The sequence below is a fragment of the Callorhinchus milii genome, unplaced genomic scaffold, assembly GCF_018977255.1.
Source record: "Callorhinchus milii isolate IMCB2004 unplaced genomic scaffold, IMCB_Cmil_1.0 Scaffold10, whole genome shotgun sequence".
In the NCBI taxonomy this organism is placed as follows: domain Eukaryota; kingdom Metazoa; phylum Chordata; class Chondrichthyes; order Chimaeriformes; family Callorhinchidae; genus Callorhinchus; species Callorhinchus milii.
Genome location: NW_024704751.1, coordinates 12,228,980 through 12,249,978, shown reverse-complemented (window position 1 = coordinate 12,249,978; position 20,999 = coordinate 12,228,980). Strand labels below are relative to the sequence as shown.

The following is a 20,999-nucleotide window of genomic DNA, read 5'->3' as shown; positions in this document are numbered from 1 at the left end:
TGCTGAATCATTCCTGTAACTATGAGGGACTCACACAAACATAGACTTATCATTTTTTTCAATATCAGATAGCATCAAGTCATCCAGCTCGCATTGTATTGAGATTTAACCCCTCCTAATTAGGGGTGTAGAAACTGTGGGAGTTTATGTTTCGTTTTCCAATGGGATGTTGTTTCCTTTAAAGATCCCAAAGGAGGAAAGAATCCTTTTGCCTGGAAGAGTACCTTATCCATGTGAACTGAGCCCAGTAAAAAGGTAGGCGATGCGATCGATTCACTAAGGCTCAACATTTTTCTCTCTCGCTCTCTCTCTCTCTGATAATTGGATGCTGTGTGGAGGAATGGGGAAACACACAGTGCATTCTCCTGAGGGCAAATAGTTCTTGCATCTGAAGTGGGTCTTATCTGCAAAAACAGGACATTTTTCTCATTTTCAGTGAAGAGAAACAATACACAAGGGTTGTCCATTCTCCAAACATGCAGACGTTTCCGTCGGTAATCATGTTGCACTGGCAATGTGGGGTGAATACAGGTGTGAATGGCATGGGGAATAAGGTCTGAAGTTTCACCTTATCTTAGGCTGTTAGACCAATTTGTCTAACAGGGGAGCATCCGAGAGCGCCTGAGCACCACGCCGTGTCGTGGGGGTGGGGGGGGGAGGTGATCGCAGGCACGGTAGAAGTGGAACGGAGGGCACGAGGGACAAGCAGGAGGCTGGAGATCTCTGAGGAGATCCCAGCTGGTGCAAAATGTCACTCACTCACTCGCTGACCCAATTGAAAGAAACTGGCAATGACATTCAGAACATTCACAAGAAAAGGTGCAGATGAAGACCATTTGACACCATCAATGGCAACATCGTCTTAAGAGGGGGGAACATTTCAGTTTTAGAAATATTCCGATTTGTCCTTGTTTATTTACAATTTTCTGATATGCTTTGCCTCTCCCCCCCACCCGCCCACCATTACTCCATTCCCCCATAGGAATAACCCTGGAACAGGATTCGAATTTGACGATATTCCATCTCTGGATAATTCAATCCAAGGTCTCAAATATTTTCCTGAGAATCTCACCGTGGCAGCGGAGTACCCTGACCCAATGAGGGGTCCCCTCCGCAGTGCCTCGGACTCTCTCTTTGCCGTTCCCAAAGCCGCCGAGCTGCCAGACTTGCCCAAGACCCCCACCCAGTTGGGAACCTACACCACTCTTCCCATGGACCTGCACGACCACAGTCTCAACGATTCGCTCAATAATATCTTACTGCCTCCGACACAACAAAGGTGGCCCCCAGAAAACTGCTACAGAGATAATTTCAAGGGCTCGTCAACCGAGGTTAGTTTGGTTTAGATTGACTCTATATTCAGAACTCTTGACAGTGCAATAGTAAGCTCTGAGGTAATAATAATAATAACAATAATAATCCTTGCATTTGATACAGTGCCTCATCGTGTCTTTGAGATGTCTCAAAGCGCTTCACAGGATACACTATAAAGCGATTTGACTGTATATTTTGTGGGTGAAACGCTGCAGCCCAATTGCGCACAATTAATGGAAGTAATGGGAGGGATGGGTGGGGGGGGGCGGGGGAGAAATCTGCCAAGATTCAGGGATGGGCGAAGTTTCCAGTGGCTGACAGTAACAGTGTTCCCGTTATCTTAACCATGTCTCATTCCAAACAAATACATTCCGCTTTGTCCATGGATAGAAGTAAATATTCAGCAGCCACAAGGCAAGGCAGACGCCTGGAATAACAGAAAACATGTCTTTATTCCCCAAGACCTTGTGTCTAACAAGAAACCCTCATGAATACTTTGCAAGGCCTGATAAGAATCTGCTGCTGGGCAGTAAAAAGGTGGGATAAAACAAAAGCAATATTTCTCTTCAAGCTCCACTCCCTCCACTGTAATCCATTAGCCGGTAGACAGGGAGGTGTGGTGGGGGAGGTGGGGGGAGGATCTGTTTGGGGAAGAGGCTCCTCTCTCGATGTTTAAATGTATCTGCTGATGGATTAATTAAGAATTAATTAAATGAATTAAATTGATATCACCTATGAGATCATCAGCAGTTGTGTTGTTCCATAGTAGCCTTGTGTGTAAGGCTACTATGGGGAATAAAGTCCAAAATTCCACATGGTCTTAGCCCAGTGTTAGACTAATTTGTCTTGAAATTTAAGATCTCGCAGAATTTTGATCAATTCTTCAAACTCAATTTGGAGTTCGCTTATTTTTAGCGGAAGCCAGCTTCGAAAACTACAATTGAATTTAAGAATTTTCACCCAATTCTGCGTGATCTTGAAGTCCAAGACGAAACGGTGTTTCAGGCTAAGACTAGAAGGAATTTCAGGCTTCGGGAGGGTGGGAGGGGGATGGAGGGGGAGAAAGTGAATGACAAAAGTTCGATGAGTTTAATTACTTGTATTTTTCTGTTTAAAAATAGGGCTTTTTTGATGATTTGATCAGAGCACCGAGTCTGGAGGAGAATACACAAAGCGGAGCAAGGTGGGGTGGATTCTTCTCGTTTCAAAATGATGTAACTTGATTTATCCAACGTCTTTCAAATAAAGACCTTAGAAAGCATTTTTACATGTAGCGGCGAACCTCGAACAGGGAAACAAGAGATTTTAAAAATGTTGATCTTATTCTCTCGGTCAATGAGATATTGTCTAAGAGGATTTTGAAGGCGGGGGGAGGGGGGACAGAGGTAGAGAAACAAAGAGAGTTTCAGAGATCGGTGGTTAAAAGTTTGACCATCGATGAGCGAGCGAAAAGAATGGGGAGCGAGTAACAGACCTTGAGACTGTGTGCACTTTGCTGTAGGACAGATTCTCTCTCTCACTTTCCATTTTTGTGGAAGCCCATTTTGTTAGAGGCGTAGTGGGGGAAGGGGGGTCAATGAACATGTTTTAAAATGAATATTGAATGCCAGTAGTATTCTGAGTAGATCAGGAAACTCTAAGTAACGAGTGCTCGTCATCGCCAATAAAAAAATGGAACTTTTCAAAGAAACCGTCTGATGTAGCAGATCATCGTAAATATCTATTTAGATAACTAAAGGAACACAAGCGTTGGCAGCGGGTTGTGAAAAAGGCACGTAAATGGAACTGAACTGATTGCTCTTTCAAAGACACGATGGGCTGAATGGTGGCCTCGTTCTGTGCTGTACGTTTCCGTGATTCTAGGATAATATCGCTAACAATCATGGGATCTGTAAAATAATAAGCCTTCCTTGTATTTATACGGAGTGCATCAATTAGTTTTTAATGTGTATGAATATTTTTGAATTGAACAATTCCACACAGGTTAAGCTGAATGATATATATGCACTGGGCACTGAGTTTGTTGCTCTGAAGGAAGCATTAGCCTTTTCAAGATGTTCTGATTAAAATACTGTGAATTGTAATCAAATTTATGACAGAAATTTCACTGGTCTCGTATTTGGAATACCATAAAATCAGAGGGAAGCACTGGGTGTCCCCTTTAGGTATAATTGAGACTGCTAAATCTAGTTCATAACAAGAATGGAAACAAATTCAGTTCAAGATTAAGTCAAGGAGTTTCTGAGCCTGAAAATGGTAACAGTCTAAATAGGATTTTGTTCTGAATTGCAGAATAGCGTTTCCTCGATCACAGTGCAAATGCCAAGCTGAATCTGAAAGGTTATGTTTAACGCAGTACGATTACGCAGTGTCTTGTGTAATTAACATTAATTGTTTGTGTTTGTTCTGCTTTTGAAGGACTGACTTTATCTGTATGCTAGAGGCACCCAAATCTGTGAACCAGAAACCAGGAGAGGAAGCAATGGGTTACCTTAACAAGGGGCAGTTTTACCCCATCACACTGCGGACCACGGAAAACAGCAAATGCCTGCAACAATCTTCATCCAAAGTCCGAGTAAGAGGCTTTTATTAACGATAAAGTGATATGAAGAGAATCGAGGGGTTACAGGAGATGAGGGTTAGGTGGGGTGCAGGCTCTTGTAGAGTATAATTCCCGGGCGGGTTTGGCTGGGCTGAATGGCTTGTTTCCGTGCGGTAAAGTTCTTTGCCAATCTACGTAAAAACTTTTCTGAATCGCTTCCAAGTATGTGCTGGCTTAAAATCACACCCAATACCATAATTGTGTCACTCACAAATGGCATCTCGCTGACAGCTCTCTTTCCTGTAACTTAATGGCAGAGTTCAAATCGAGAATTATTAACTTCTTTAACGATTTGCATCGATTGTTAAATGGGAACATATATTGTAAATCTTCCAGGATTTGTTAACGTCATGCATTTCCAAGCCGGGTTTTTCACTTGCTTTGTGAATCAAGGGAGACATTGTTCAGTTCAGCCTTAAAACCTTAAATTTTTTTTTTTTTTGGAGAGATTGTCTCAACCCCCAAATAGTTTTCAATGTGTATGAATGTTTTGCTGGGAGGAGCACTATATTGTCAGAGGTACCGTCCTTCGGATGAAACATTAACCCGAGGTCCCGTCTGCCTATTCAAAAAGAGAAAGGAGTTTCTCTCTCTCATTGTCCTGGCCAACAATCCTCCAGAGAAATAAAAACACCCAGTCACTATCCTTACAGAAAACCTGTGAAGCACTTTGAGGTGCTTTGATGCGAAAAGGATTAAATGCTATATGCTATATCGAATGCAAGGATTATTTATTTATCTTTACATTTTCACAAAAGCTCTCAGTCTTTAGAAGTAGGGTTATGGAATCTTACCAATATCTAAGAATCTGCTTAATTAATTGAATTAATTGGCATGGAAAACAGTGCCTTGGGTTGTTCCAAAGTCTTACCACAGAATAAGTAGTTAATTATACTTTCTGACAAAGCTATATTGCTTTAACCCATATGCAGATTGATGGCATTGATCTGATTAAAAGTGACAAATGTGGTTGAGTCTCTCAATCCTTTCATTGCTGTAACTGCAGGGAGTGAGGTCTCAATGGGCTGACTGACTGGCCCTCCTATTCCTAAATTCCTATGTATATTTTCGTCTTAAACCAAAAATGTCTAGAGGGCGATGAGGTAACGTTTGGATTTGAGCAGCAACTTGAGTCGTTTTGTACGGGGTCCAGTTGCTTTAGGGCAGTTTTGATCCCCGCTTGCTATGGTTTGGATCCTAATTCGATCAGTGTTACCTGCTAAATTCTGTTCCCACCATCTCAGATAAAGAATTGAAGATGCACATCTCATTCTCACATACTCAGTTAGTCGCTATCTCAGCCAAAGTGCCAGGACAGACAGTGTTAGGCTCTAGGGAGAATTCCTGTGTGTTTTTTTAACGAAATAAAGCACTGGCTGGCCTTTGAACACCTTCATTTTTTTCTCTCTCTCACTCACTCACTCTCTCTCGCTAAACTTTTCTCTAAACTACTCCACCCAGCCCAATATTTATTCAACAACAGGTAGCAGGTATGTACTTGTGAGCTGAACTGACATCTTAAGGGGCCCAGAATGATTAATGTTTCACTTCAGTTCAGTTCTGGAGTGAGGTTGAATGATTGACATAATTTCAGTGAGTTGCGAACTGCATGGACCTTTTCACATAACATTCTTATGTTCTTATGTTCAGGTGACCTCAGGAAAGGTGTAGGTGTGTGTGTGTGTGTGTGTGAGGGGGTTCGAGACTTCTTAACTATCAAATGGACGCTATTCACACTTTAGGTGAAGTGGTCAAAAAAATGGATTGTTTTCCAGAAGGGATTTTGTAAATTTATTTTAAGTTGATTACTAAATAATACATTATCGCAGGATGCATTATTGCTAAACCCTGAATCTTCTCCATTAATAATAATAATATTAATGATCTTTGCATTTGATATAGTCCTGTTGCATTTGAGACGTCTCAAAGCGCCTCATAGAATGTACTGTAAAGTGGATTCACTGAAATTGCCTCAATCGTTGATTCCTACGCAGTCATGTTCTGTGCTCGGTAACGTTTACGCGTTAAAATTGCCAAGTTCTCAATATGTCTTAGTTCTTTTATGTCTAAAGTGCTCTGCAAAATGGCAGCCGGGCTCAATTGGTAGCGGTCCGAGTGGAAAGGTTGCCAGTTCAAGTCCGGGTCAGGACTTTGAAGTCACACTACATTGCTGTGGGAGTGTTGGATGTCACTGTCCTTCAAATGAGACGTTCAACTGAACTCCTAACCACCTGGTTAGGTAGACGTCAAAGGTCCCACTAATTTGCAAAGAGAAGGATGTTCATTCAGCGTAGTCATTCTGTTGGCTGTTTGTGGGCACATGGCATTCTGTAAATGCTTACAAAACACACAGTCACAGGCGTTTATACACTTCTCAATCAATCCCTTCAATTGCTTTGAAACATCACTTTCCTGATGTGAAAGGCACTAGAGCAAAGGCAAGGATTATCATTATTATAATTGTTGTTACGGAACCCATGTCACTTACTCTAGAATCTTATTTTTCAAAAGACAGCATTTTAAAAAATAGACTTGACCCTTTCAAAAAACTAATCTCTTCAAAAAATAATGATAATAATAATTATTTGGTCACTCAATCCACGACTGTTTGTGGGGCACTGCTGTGCGCAATTGGCTGCCGCGTTTCACCCACAGACTACATAGTCAATTCAGTATATTTGCAGTATATTCTGTGAAGCGCTTTGAGACGTCTCCAAGACGTTGATATCAAATGCAAGGATTATTATTATTATTATTTATTAACACTGACCTGTTCGCTGAGACTGGCTGGAAATGGAGTTTGGTTGGAATGGCTAAATTAAATTATAAGCCTTAAATTTTGAAAGTCTTAGTCCGAGCAAACTAATAACTACTGCCTTCAGTGTAATGATTGTTTTGTTCTACGCAGAGTGTCATTATGGCTGTTTTTGACAATGTGAAGACTCCAGAGGATCAGCTGAAATTCTGGAAACATTGGCATTCTCGACAGCCCACAGTCAAGCAGAGGGTCGTTGACTTTGGTGAGGAAACGTACCACATGTTCTTTTATGTTCCCTGGCTGCTGCCTTTCGGATCCATTTTTTCTTTCTCTCTGGCTCTCTCTCTCTCTCTCTCTCTCTCTCTTTATTTCCTTCCTTTCTTTCTTCTCTATCGAGGTGTCGACACGGTGATGGCTGAATGTGCTTGTACGCGATATAAAAACTCTCAATGGGTTGCAGTAAAGCTTGCTGTTAAAGTGATCCCTGACTGGAGATGACTTGCAAATGTCAGTGAATGGTTTAATCTTAAAGAGCCCACAGCACAGAAGAAGTTCCTTCACCCCCTCCCACCCTTGTATCTGTGGTGACCCTCACTCTCCACCACAGCCCTGAGCAACATTCCTGGTCAGGGAACCTCAGCTTGGTTTGGAGACTCTTACGCACGGTGATGGGTTTCCGCATGCGTCAGACACCCACCCAGTTGACCCCCCTCCCCCTCCCCCCACCCACCGCCTCCCACCACCCCCAAAAAACCCGCTAATTTATATTTCAACTCATTTGTTTCCGTTTTACTGTTTTCTCTGCAGCAGATTACAAGGAAAGTGCCAACACGGTCAGTTGTGTTGAAGAGGTGGCCTTCAACGCTCTGTCATTCGTCTGGGATAGTAACAAGGAAGCAAAGGTATAATTGGGAGATGGGTGGGATTATGCAGTAGAATATAAATGTGATTAGGTATGAGAATATAATGATGGGTGACTCACTCACTATTCATACTAAGTGACTGTTGATGTTTTAATTATTATTTTGACCATAAAATACAGTCATTATAATTTACAGTATATACTTTGAGATGTCTCTACGATGTGATGAGGAGCAATATCAAATGCAAGGATTATGATTATTATTATTATTATTATGATTGTTATGAATATTATTATTATTAAACCTTGTGGTGACCTATAAGACACTTTACCTCTTAAAGTATATTTTCTGCCAGAGCTAAGAAACCACACCACAAGTCCGGCATTAAATCGCTTTAAGGGAAGTTGAGGGGAATCAAACCAGTTAAAATAAAACACTTTAAGTATGTCTCAGTCTCTCGAGGCGTTTGTCAAATAATGCACATCTCAAAGCAATTTTTCTCCAAGGGCTGTAGGGTGTGGGATCAGAACCCTTTCCAAACTGATTAGAGAAGGGAACAGATGAAGGAAAAGAAAAAAAAAAGCTTTATTTCCTATTTTGTTGTTCCTCATTCCATCCGACACCTGTTCTTTTTGCAGTTACGAGCAATTTGAAACAACATCCCCTTAACGATCGCGAAGGGTTTTGGGTTCTGCAGACCGCCTTGAGTTGGGTGGCTGTACATTTGTCTCTGTTGATCAGAACAAGGAAATAAAGCAGAGAAAAAATACCTGCTGTGACAAGGGCATGATTTAAAGCTCCAATTTGACAGGGTAACCTGTGTATACGTTTTGAGTATATGTTGTAACGATACTCCCCGGGGTCTGATGCTAATCAGTGTGCAGCTGTCTTAAATTGGTTTGTTCAGAGTGAGGACCTTGAGAAACATGATAAGATCACATCGTTAGAACCAGGATGAAATTGCGATCTTCGCCTGAAAAAAAAAGTATATAATCTAATCAATCTGTCTCTCTGAGGGCGGGTATTGGTTGTAGAGAAATGACTCACTAGTAAATTCACAGATTGATCTGTTAATTAGAAGCGTGCTCCAGGCACTAGCGAACTGCATTGACAGATGTGAATATGTTTTCCTTCTGTGATGGATTCAAAGTTTTAAATAGAAACTTTGATTTTCAGATTCAGAAGAACGCCAAAAATATAATCTGAGTTCACATGACGCGCTGGTGTATTTAACAAGATGCAGTTAACCATCTACCAGCCTTTCAAATGTAATATTCTGACGCAGTGTTCACCTGCAGTAGATACAAAAATATATGATATAAATATTATTTATCTCCAGGACACTGAATATAATTGGATGCTCTTATGCTGGAATGCAAAGGTGAAGCTGTGCATCTAATGCAAGGATTATTATTTCAATTACTCTTGATTCTGTTGTTGTGCAAAATCACCTGACACACCATTGCTCCTTTCTCCCTCCATGTTTCACGAAGAGGTGGTAATAATTATTTTAATAATAATGGTAATCCTGGCATTTCACACAGCGCCTCATCACGTCGTCGAGACGTCTCAAAGCGCTTCACAGAATAAACTGTAACGTTAATTTACTTTTTATTTTGTGGGTGAAATGTGATACCATGTCGTCTCAAAGCGGGACAATCTATGAAGTCTAGTGACTGTCATTTCTTAGTCAAGAAAACCTGCTCTTTTGTTTTTAAAAGAAAAAAACAACTTTCATCAGTGTCCCCCCCCCCAAAAAAAAGAATAATTTTCCATCCTTGTTTCCTTTCTTTCTGTTCTCTTTGTCCAGGTGTACATTGGAATTAACTGTCTGAGTACGGACTTCTCCTCACAGAAGGGGGTGAAAGGTCTTCCCTTAAATCTCCAGGTAGACACATACGCCTGTGATGCTGAATCCACCAAACCCATCCATCGGGCTTTCTGCCAGATCAAGATATTTGTGGACAAGGTACAATACTATTATTTGGCCCACAAAATACACAGTCACTACACTTTACAGTATGTTCTGTGAAGCGCTTCGAGACATCTCAATGACGTGATAAGGCACAGTATCAAATGCAAGGATTATTATTATTCTAACACTAAGTGAAGGGAATACTCTGCTCGGGTGATCGTTTTAGATATTGTAGTGCTCCGTGATATTGGGAAAAAGATTTCTATGGAAGTTAAAATAATAAGAAAAATAAACCTTGGATTTGATATACCGCCTTATCACGTCTTTGAGACGTCTCGAAGAGCTTCACGGCTTATCTTCTTACAATAAAGATTGTACAAATGTAGAAAATAGGAGGTGGAGAGGGAAAGAGGGAGAACTGTAAAGCAGATAAACATTAAGGTTTTTTGTTTTTAAAAAAAGTCATAAAAGAAAAAGTGAAATCTAAATTAAATATTGGAGTTGGAAAATTCCCAAGAACGTAGCAAAGAACTACCCCCAAATTCACTGTGAGCTCAAAAGCTTGCTCAAAAGCCTCAGAAATGTCCGTCTGCGTTTGTGGAAATCATAGAAGCATATCATAGAATTATACAGCGCAGAAGGAGGCCATTCGGCCCATCGTGTCTTTGAAAAGAGCTTCCAAACCAATCCCATTCCCCCGCTTTCTCCCCGTAGCCTTGCAAACTGATCCTCCCCAAATGTAAATGTCACAGGTAAATGTAACATAGAGCATTCTCGTCAGCCTGGTACTTAGATGCAATTGTTAAAGGAGCTATGCTGTATCACTTACTGCGATATCTTTATCTTCAAAGTCTCTGAATCTTCACCTTACGTGGGAGATTTGGAGATGAAGAAATTGCAGCGTAGTGTGCGAAAGAAAGAGATTCCGATCTGATCTGATCCGAAATCTGTTGCCCAAAGAAAATACCAATCCTTTGCAGAATATATTCTGCACAAGTTTTGGTGAGTGCAGTGGAGGAATGCTCCCTGACCCGATTGTACGCATATTATTATTACGGTTGAGTTGTGCTGAGTGTTTGTGTCTTTTGAGCTGTGCAGTAAGAAGAACCGATGAAACGATTAGTGAAAAGTTATTGAAGTCCCACCTGATTTTCCCCCTATAGCGAATATGAAATGTTCAGTTTTGTGAGTTGGTTGGTTGGTTAGTTAGTTATCTATCCAGCTAGCTAGTCAGTCAGTCAATCCTGCCCCAGTGCTGCTGTTACCGGGCTATAATCGAGGGAGTTTGGTTCATCTTACGGCTGTTGACACCACCAATCTGATCGATCATTCCTCTGCCACTGAATCCCATTCTTGGTGTTCCTCGCAGGGAGCCGAAAGGAAAATGAGAGATGAAGAACGTAAGCAATCGAGAAGAAAAAGCAAGTTCCCCGATTCGACCACAGGCAGTAAGTGAATTACACGGAGGGTTCGATTAATGGTCCGGAATGCTCACCGGGAAAGGAGCTGGAGTTTCAGGACTCGGTTGAGCACTTGAGAGCAAGATGGCCAACTTCCAGGTCGTCAGTTTGCTGATCAGTGTCGCTTCCTGTTGCAATCCGGTGCAGGAAGCATTCGATGTGGCATAGGAAATTATGTCATCGACGACCTGACGACCCAGAAGTTGGCCAATTTTCGCGCGGGAAGCCTTTGGTTTGGGCGGGGCTTATGCACAGTGATTTTAAGGACCCTCATTATTAGGGTCAAGCTTGTAATGGTGGGGGTAATAATCCTTTAAAAATAATAATTTGGTCACTTAATCCACGACTGTTTGTGGGGACGCTGCTGTGCGCAATTGGCTGCCGCGTTTCACCGCAAAGCACACAGTCACTGCACTTTACAGTATATCTGTGAAGCGCTTTGAGACGTCTCGAAGATGTGATAAGGCGCCGTATCAAATGCAAAGTCTCCTTGCTGGTATTTTCCGCTTCTGAGATCTTTTAATTGTCGTTTTAAAAACAGCCGCACATAAGAGAGTCCCGGCCACAGACCACAAGTCCAACGATGTGACCTACTTTAAAACGGTGTCGGATCTGGTGTCCATCCCGGTTCTCTTCACTCCCGAAAGCCATTTCCTTTATCCTCAGCGAAACGGATTGGTACGTATTCAGCATTTAGCACTCGCAGAGTTAGACGCCTGATACTGTCTCAGAGCTGCCATTTTAAGTACGATTTTGCAAGGGATTAAGTACATCCCATTTAGTTTCTTGAGACAAATTATATAAATGCAAGTTGCTTGGTGTTACAACCTATTTATGATAAACAATAATTACTTTTTTTTAGCAATTGGTGAAAAAAAAGAATAGATCAGGAACAAGAAGGACCACAAATAGACTTAAACGTATTTACTCAATACCTAATTCGCTGCTCCCATTGATATAACACATACTTTATTTCATGTCTAATTGCGAGACTAGGTTTCAAAATCCTAAAATTGACCAATCATGAATCGATGCTAATGTTGAAATCCTGTTTCAATTGTTTCAGAGTCACTTGATGGAATCTGAAGCACTGTATCACGAAGGGTACGTAAACCTTTTGGGTTTATCCTGTAACCAAAGCCAAACTGTGACTGTGATATTCTATGTGGTCAAGTTATTATTCACGGTGGCACTTTACCAGAGATTGCTTCACAGCTGTGGGTCCCAGCCTGCCTGCTCAGGTGATCAAGCATGTACGTTCGGAAGCTCCTACGTGGGCCGTTAAGGATGAATAAGAAAGAGCTTAAAGCCCATTTAGAGTCCCACTTTCTTTCCCTAAAGTCGGGGCAAGTGTGGTCATGTGTTTCATCAAGTTAAGGTTATCTTCCCACCCGGTCAGGAAATGGAACCTCATCCACTGTAGCTCACGACTAGCGTAAGAACAATAGGGAACATTTAAGAACATGTGTAGTGACAGTGTGGGTGGAAAGCTGACTGTATGCTGTGCGTAGGCACATTGCAATAGTTTTACGCATTTTGCTGCGTCCACAAGTTAACAAGCTCCAGAGGGTTTTAGAGCAGATCTTTACACAGTGCTTCATTGGTGAGATCCCTCCAACACCGCACCTGTTAAGTGTATAATAATTGGCTTTTTTTTAAGCCATAAGTTCTTTAGCTTTGATTTTTATGCATTTTCCCCCACACCGTTCTCTCCAGCCACCTTCCTGACTGAAATGATTGGGGAATCAAGGTTCTGCTATTGGTTTCTAAGTGACTGACTAACCAAATGACTGGGACAATCTCCTAGAATTCACTAATAAAACAAAATAACCGTAATAAACTTCCACCTACCACCACAGGCTGCTGCTGATTTACAAGTACACACTTAAATTAACCTGTGTGAATGACTACTGCCCTGACCACAGCAGAGAATATACAAGACTGTTGTGTTATAGCAAGGTCCACCTCAAACCAGAACAAATTGAGGAAGTCACCTCACAAATGGAATTTCATTCTATTTTTATTCCGTACATTTCTTTTAATTGCCATTGTAAAGACGGTGCCGGATTCTGAATTATGAGGGTGTTTATCTAATTGTCGTATGCGGTGAGAGTGAAATCACTGGGACTGTGTCTAAACACCACTCACTGAAGCCAAAGGCTGGTTTGAACTTGTTAGCCGTGTGAGTGAAGACAAATGGTATGATTCATGGAAAGAACTTATAACCCTTTCAATTTTTAGAATCCGGTCATTGTGCGAGTGTCAAAAAGACTATTATCTCAGTAATTAGATGTAGTCACTGCTCACATTTATGAAATGCAAGGCAGTGCCGTAAACAATTTAAGGTTTGGACCCTCAGTGAGAAGCAATCACTTTTACCTATAAAATCATCTCTTATCTGACTGCATTTTGCTCTCCGTTGTATTTGTTTTATTTTATTTCCTGCGCTTACCCTTGTTATGTGACTGGCATCCAATTCCTGTGTAGTCTCTCTCATGCGCTCTGAAACACAACGTGAATCCCTGCATGTATTCATACTCTGGGACACCCACTCTCCCCACACCCCACCCCAGCTTACACCCACTCTCCCCACTCGAGCTCCCAATCTATTGCTGCAAATCCTTTTGAGACTTCCTCGTATGTGAGAGATGCTTTATAGACGCACGTTATTGTTGTTGTTGCCGTTCATCATAATGTGGTTTGATTCTGCAGATTTTCAATGAAAAGGAAAAACAAGGAAATCTACCCAGAAGAGTTGGAAACTCCAGTCAAACAAGCCAGACTTTGTGAACCAGAGAGAGGTACGACATGAGTCAAACATTCTCCCAAAATATCTGTTGTCGCTTGAATTTTAGACCATTAAAAAGTTCCTAATTAATTAATTCAGATGGTGAAGTGAGTTTCTCTTGGTTTCCTGGCCAAAAATTTTCCTCCACCCCCATCCCATCCACCCCCGATCAAATTGCTCACTCACTTTTTGTGGCACTTTGCCTTGGACAAATTAGGCTGCTTACCAATACACAGTCACTACACTTTACAGTATAAATCCTGTCTTGACGTGATAAGGCACTAATGTATTGCTCTCCCTGAGCCTGGCAGATCAATATCCACAGCAACATAAGCCTTATTGATATAAACCAGCGACAAATAATTTATTATTCTGTCAGTAGGGATACTATAAAATTACTTTAATCACGTGACAAAGTGAGATCAGTCACTGACTGTCGTGTTTGTAAACTGTGATTCCGTTGTGTCCAATAGAGACAAGACTCAGAACGACTACAGAATATTGGCAGAATTCTGTAATTTTACCAGTCACATAGCAATCCACGGCAGTTTGTGGGGACGCTGCTGTGCGCAATTGGCTGCCGTTTTTCACCCACCAAATATACAGTCAATTCACCTTACAGTATATTCTGTGAAACGCTTTGAGTAGTCTCAAAGACGTGATAGTGGCTATATCAAATGCGAGGATTATTATTATTATGATTAATTTTGCCTCATAGGTAAACATGGAAATGAAAGATTAGCCTTCAGAACCAACTGCTTGGGTGGAATCTGTAAAATGATTGTAAAACAGGTGCTCTGGCCAGAAGGGGGAAGTGAAAGATTGGTCAAAAGGTTGTCTTGAGCCCCAGTCTGTAGAGATAACCATCTCCCCAGTCTGTGTTTAGTAAAAAAAATGCCAGAGGCAAAAATGACAAGGCTCTGATCTTTGTGTAGAAGAAAAGCAAAGGCAGAGATTCTGGGAGAATAAAGTCAAGATCTCCCTTCTCTTCCCCCATCCCATCGTCACACTCTTTAGAAGCACGAGCTCTGTCTGTCTGAGCCATTGCCTTCCTATCATTGCCTATCCATCTCGTCCGGGGAAAAGATACAACACCTTGGCTTGAGGGGTGACTGTGGAATCTGTGCCCCACCTTTGCTTCAATTACAGTGAGACTATTGTCAAAGATTAATGTTGGCATCAATGTTGTTTTCATTGGCGTTTTTGACCAATTAACAGGAGCTGTTGACTCATACTAATCTGCTGTGATATACCATCAGATTAATGTTAATGAAGGTAGCCTCCAGAGGAGGCCTCTGCCTTGGCTTTGTTTACCAAACGTCCACAGAATAAAGTTGCCGTAAAACTACTTTGTAATACAACAACAAGTTACGTCAGTATTAGTGCCTTTCACATCGGGTGGATGTCCCCACGTGGTAGATCTGTAGCTTGTTCTCCAGGAGCTGCACAAGATTGTTTATGTCAAGAATTCCTGCATATCAGATCTGTCTATCAGGGTGGATCAATGGACTGTGTTTAGGGATTAGTTACCGGGATAAAACTGACAGCATGTGGGTTCATTCGGTGTGTTAGGATTAATGTTGCTGTGCATCCGGGAACAATAAATGACACAATAATAATCCTTGCATTCCAGTGAAAGGATAATATACAAGTTAAACCCATTCCTTCTTCACAGTGTTGCTATATGTCCGGAGAGAAATGGAAGACGTATTTGATGCCCTGTTGTTAAAGACCCCCAATCTTCATGGACTGAAGAACGCAGTAAGTAGAATATTACTGTGTTCCCGTTACTCACTATCCCATCTGTAAAGGCAGTGAGATCAAATGAGATGAAACCTGCATACGGTCGGGAATCCGCTGCCTGAAAGGACGGCGGAAGCACATTCAAAAGTAGCTTTCAAAAGGGAATTGGATATGTACTTGAAAAGGAAAAATGTGCAGGGCTTTGGGGGTAAGACCGGGGGGAGTGGGACTAGTTGGTAGCTCTTTCAAAGAGCCGGAATAGGTACGATGGACCGAATACCCCTGAGTTGTTCAGGGTAACATGCTGCCGCCACTTTGGAGGAAGGGAGAGAGAAAATACAGTATGGCCGACAGTGGGACTGTAGAGTAGTTTGGGGGTGGGGGGTGGAAGGTGGGGAGGGAAAGGAGAGAGAAAGGTAGGATTATTGGGCTGGGGCACTTCATAATCCCTTTCCTTGCCATCATCTCACTGGATGCCGACCTCACCTCAGCATTACAATTCCGTTACCTCTACAAACAGAGGGACAATGGTAATTCTGTGGGTTGGCCATAAATGTGTGTCCGCCCACCTTGCCCGAGCTGTAATAGCACGCCAGCTGTCCACAACATCTGTTTTGGAAATGACCACCTGGGCAATAACAATCAACCCAACAATAGTGCAGACAATAAAGAAATAAACTTTTCAGCCTTTGGAGACCACTTGTGAACAAAGATCATCTGGAAAAGCTAATCTTACAACTACACGTTCTGTGCTAAAAAAAAACATCACTGGATCAATTCTACCGATTGTTGTGTTTCTTTGTAGGAGAGTTTCAAGTCAATCTCTTACACTCCCATGTTTCAAACCTCTCCTAAGACTTGAGCAATATGTAATGTGGAGCCTTCAGCTACAACAGTTTATATTCACATCATGAGCGTCTCAAAATGCTTCACACAATTGTCTGCGCCCCCCCCCCCCCCGGCTGAACAGAGGGGCTGGGGGAGCTGAGCAGGGATAATAATAATCCTTGCGTTTGATATACTCCCTTATCACATCTTGCGATGTCTTAAAGTGCTTCACGGAATATATTGTGAAGTCTAGTGGCTATGTATTTTGTGGGCCAAATGGAATGGGGGTTGAGGGGGGGGTGGGGAGATAATCAGAAGCATGGTTGATAGTGTCAGCCGAGCGGAAGAAATGGCCGGGTCGATAGGGGAGCAGGAATGCGTGCCGGGAACTGATTTTATTTTTTGCTACCGTTGTTAGCCATCCCTCTTTTAATAACTATATTTCCAAATTCTTAACACAGATCTCGGAGAAATATGGACTGCTGGAGGAGGGGATTTGTAAAATTTATAAGAAGTGTATGAAAGGGTAAGTAAATGAGCAAATTTTCTCTCTGTGCGGACTGTATTTCACTTATATTACTGGAAATAATATAATAGTAATAATAATCCTTGCATTTGATATAGCACCTTATCACCTCATTGAGATGTCTCAAAGCGCTTCACAGAATAAAGTGTAATGACTGTATATTTTGTGGGCGAAACGCAGCAGCCAATTGCACACATCAGGGTCCCACAAACAGTTGTGGCCCAATTTTGTTTAAGGGAATATTACCCCCAGAAAACAATCCACCAATCAATTAACAACCGGGTTTCTAATTCTAGGTAAACAGTGGCGTGTGTGTGGAGTAAAGAAATTTGCCTAAGGTTTTACCACACCCAGGAATGATATATTTCTGAGTGATCAGTAAATCTCAGAGCAACATATACTTTAGGGAGGATAGAACTGACTTGTGCAGAAATAGGGAAATTAGAACCTTATTTCAAGGAAGAGTCATATGAATCATCTCTCTCTCTCTCGAGCTGTTTTGATTGTAAGTTGTTAATTATTTTTGCCCTTTACTTTGACCAATTGTATTCTCTGAAAAGCGAAGTTTTATTTTATTTTTTAATTGCGAAGTTTAAAAATACACCTTCAGCGAATTCTCCCGAACTTCGAACATCTGTCACGGTAATTGTAGAACGGCTTAGATTAGAAGATGTGGCATTTTGTTTTTGTACTTGGGAGTTGACTACCAGGGAGTGAAACATTACCCTTAAGCCTTCCTCGAGGTGCTTTTTTTTCCCGGGCCAGCTTTGGAATGAAGGAAGAGCTCAGTGTGACAGAGGTTTCTGCAGCTGAATTGAAATATGGGTTTGTGGGTTTGGCAATTTCAATATCCAGGCTTTGCAGAACAAAAAAGGTAATACCTGGGTGAGAGGAAATGAATTATGTGGAAATAGTTAAACAAGACCTGGAATGTTTGTTCGTGACTGGGTTGGAATGTAACCATGGCTGATGTGCAAAGATTTTGTTCCTTGCCCAGTGACTCACAACGAGAACTTAATCAGATGGGTGTTACGATTTTTGTCACTGGAGCCACTGGATCTGCTTAAATATAGCAACTGTGAAGATTGTGAAGTGGCCAATTTTCTGACATTGGAAAGGCATTGCCCTCCTGCCTGTCCTCACAGGTGTGAGATTAGTTTGTGAGATCTGAGACAAGCTGCATTGAAAGAATACAGCACTACCTTCAGAGGAGAGGAAGAATTGTCTATTATTTACATCAACGCAGTCAAAGAAATATATAATGACCCATAGATTTGTGGTCGCGAGCCTGTCATGTCGGGAGGAACGTCTCAAAGCACTTTGTAGGATATGCTGTAAAGCGGAATGGAATGACTGTGTATTTTATAGATGAACATGGCAGCCAATTGCGCACAGCGACGTCCCACAAAATCTCTGTGATGAGTTTGTGGACTGACATGACAAGTGTTTAAACAGAAACCTGCGGGGTTAACTCTCTCGTTGTTTCTTCTAAAATATATTGAATGAAGGCTGGGGGGGTGGAGGGGGCATTTTGGAAGTTTAGGTTTAAGCACAGATCTTTCTTAACATGTTTTCTCCACACCCTTGCCCTCACCCCATGACTCAGGCTGCAGACAAAAACTTTCATGAGCACCGATACTCTGATCAATGAATTCTGATGGTTATTTTCTCCTTTTGCTCTCCCTTCCCCTCCAGAATCTTGGTGAACATGGATGACAACATTGTGCAGCATTACTGTAACCACGCTGCGTTTCTGGTGGAGGTGAAGGACATTATCGGAGGCTGTCAGATAATCCTGAAAGAGATTTAAGGAGTCTCGGCATTTATGGACAAACTGGCATGAGAACATAAGTCAGTCAGCAGTCACCCTACCTCTCCCTCGCTGCTCCAAGCACATTTATTTGTTGGACCTTTCTGATATTTGGACTGACCAAGGAAAGGTCTCACTTTGAACAGGACAAGTTTTTTGCAACTGAACTTAACGAACATGTTGGGAGGACTTTTTTTATATACTGTATTATATATATATAGATATATATATATATATATCTGCAACCAAGAGGGTGACATGAGTTTGAAGGAGTTCACTTTCCCACTTGTTGAAATGCTCTTGTTTAGAAAGCTGAACACATTAAACCTAGGTGCACAGAGTACAAGGAATATATTTCAGTTCGACCTTAACTGACGCATTATGTTTATTGTGTCACCGAATCTCTAGGTATACCTCAACGTATCAGAAAGTTAATCTCAGGATTTCAGGCCTTTTTTCTTCCCATCATCCATGCGTGTGTGTGTGTGTGTTTTGTTTCTCTGTGTGTCTGAAACCCCAGCGATGTTTCACACTCTCTGCAAATCCTTCAGTGTAAGGAATTGCAAAGACATCAATGTAAAAAAACAACAACCTTGTTAGAGTGCTGGTGAAGTATGTGGAAGAATTTGTTGTCGATAGAAATGCAATTCAAAACTCTTTAAGAGATGTGAAATGCTGTGTAAACCCAGACACTTTTTCCCTCACCTTCAAGTTAAGTGCAGTCAAAAGTGTCAATGTATTAGCAAAATCTTGCCCCAGTTATACTTCATGTATCATCTTCAACACACTTGCCTCTTGCGTTGAGAGAGGAAATGTTCATGTTTCATGTGTAATTAGAGTTTATGCAGATGTCCCTCTTTTAAAGACTAGACTGGATCGAAAGGTAATCTCATGTAAAGTCTTGCCATAGTAATTGAGAAACCAAATATTTTGGGAAACCCCAAGAATTTCTGGTATTTTGTTACTGGACATTAACCTCCTTTGTAAGTACTGAATGTGTTTTTTTCCCCTGCCTGTTTCACTGTTTGCCATAGTATATTACTGAGAAATTGTACAATGAAGTTTGGAAACGTTGCCTTTGATGATTGGCACTTGGCAAAAAAACTTGTCGTAGGAAAGCAATGTTTTCCTACGTGTAGCAACAAACCAGGGAGAGCACAAGAACTAAACTGGCCCTCTGTCTCTTAGTCAGCTTACAAATTTGTTATGGAGATTGCCAAAGGGGCTACCAATGGATATGTTCCATTTCTGCGATTGAGGCTTCAGTAAATCAAGGTGAATTATTTGTACCTTCGGCTGGTTTACTAAGCGACATCCATTGTTTTTAATCTAACCTCCTTGTTTGTATCTCAGCTCAGTTTCTGTCGTCTTCTTATTAACTCTGGTGAGTTTTATGCATTGTGGAATAGTTAGCGGGTGAGGACTGTGCTTCGGGTGTCTATGGCACAGCATAAATACTGTAAATATGATCAAAAAATTTGCAAGGCTCAAGAGCTGGACAGTATGGTGAGGGACATTTCATTATTTCTTTCTGAATTTTTTTATATACCACAGAAGTGATCTCAGAATTGATATTTTTGTATTAACCCACGGTAATGGCTTCATGGATAACCAAATCCAGATGCTTTTTTTTATATATATATATATTATATATACTGTATATAGCTTTGCTATTGTCATAATAGGTTCCGAATGACACTACATAGAAGCTGAACTGCCACATTCTGCCTTTCGAGATTTCAATACATCGAAGTTTCAACAGATAAATATAACTTTTATCGCATTGTTAAGTTGATGATATTCCTTGTTCACTGAAGGAACAGAATTTCCCTGTCACAGTATTCCATCAGCATTGGTTCCCTGCCATCAGGCACTTATAGTGCAAGACTTTCAAAAGGTCAATTAATAAAAAAAAAACTTTTAAAGTAACTTTCAAAATGATGATGATATCATTGTTTTTTTTTGTGTAAGAAACAAAATCTGTGCATTTTCCTTTCAACCAGATCCAATGGACGTGCACATTATCTTGGACCAATGTTCCAATTAGAACGTGCTGTTTAAGTAATCATTTGTTTATGAGCCACGAACAGATACGGGGAATGTCTCTCCAACTCTCGTATCTCCTGGTTGTCTATTTCGTCACGGTTTATGACTCTCATAACGTTTGGAAAATGCAGATGGAACAAGTCGTGAATCTGAATACGTTTTTACAAAGAAACAACCCCCCCCCCCACCACCCCCCACCTCGCCACCATCTCCCCGTTCTATAACTTTCAACAAAATAGTTTTGTACAAGTTTTAACGCAGCAAAACAAAAATGTTGTTTTAAGCTCCGGTTCCGGTGTTATCATAGAATGAGATTGTCTGTGTTTTTTAAATAAAAAAAAACTCA

The 20,999-nt window shown here is 41.2% G+C and overlaps 1 protein-coding gene across 3 annotated transcripts in view; it reads left to right on the top strand.

The window, feature by feature from the left end:
• Positions 1–20,854, top strand: part of LOC103185623 (grainyhead-like protein 3 homolog) — a 33,365-nt gene extending 12,511 nt beyond the window's left edge. For all 3 annotated transcript variants that reach the window (XM_042338870.1, XM_007904229.2, XM_007904228.2), the window contains exons 3-16: positions 185–255; positions 983–1,331; positions 2,436–2,497; positions 3,733–3,889; positions 6,825–6,936; positions 7,482–7,576; positions 9,348–9,506; positions 10,822–10,900; positions 11,454–11,590; positions 11,979–12,016; positions 13,625–13,713; positions 15,376–15,461; positions 16,733–16,797; positions 18,493–20,854. In XM_042338870.1, coding sequence (XP_042194804.1) covers positions 185–255; positions 983–1,331; positions 2,436–2,497; positions 3,733–3,889; positions 6,825–6,936; positions 7,482–7,576; positions 9,348–9,506; positions 10,822–10,900; positions 11,454–11,590; positions 11,979–12,016; positions 13,625–13,713; positions 15,376–15,461; positions 16,733–16,797; positions 18,493–18,607 — 1,614 coding nt within the window. In that variant the 3' untranslated portion in view covers positions 18,608–20,854. The remainder of the gene's footprint in view (positions 1–184; positions 256–982; positions 1,332–2,435; positions 2,498–3,732; positions 3,890–6,824; positions 6,937–7,481; positions 7,577–9,347; positions 9,507–10,821; positions 10,901–11,453; positions 11,591–11,978; positions 12,017–13,624; positions 13,714–15,375; positions 15,462–16,732; positions 16,798–18,492) is intronic.
• Positions 20,855–20,999: the final 145 nt, after the last annotated feature.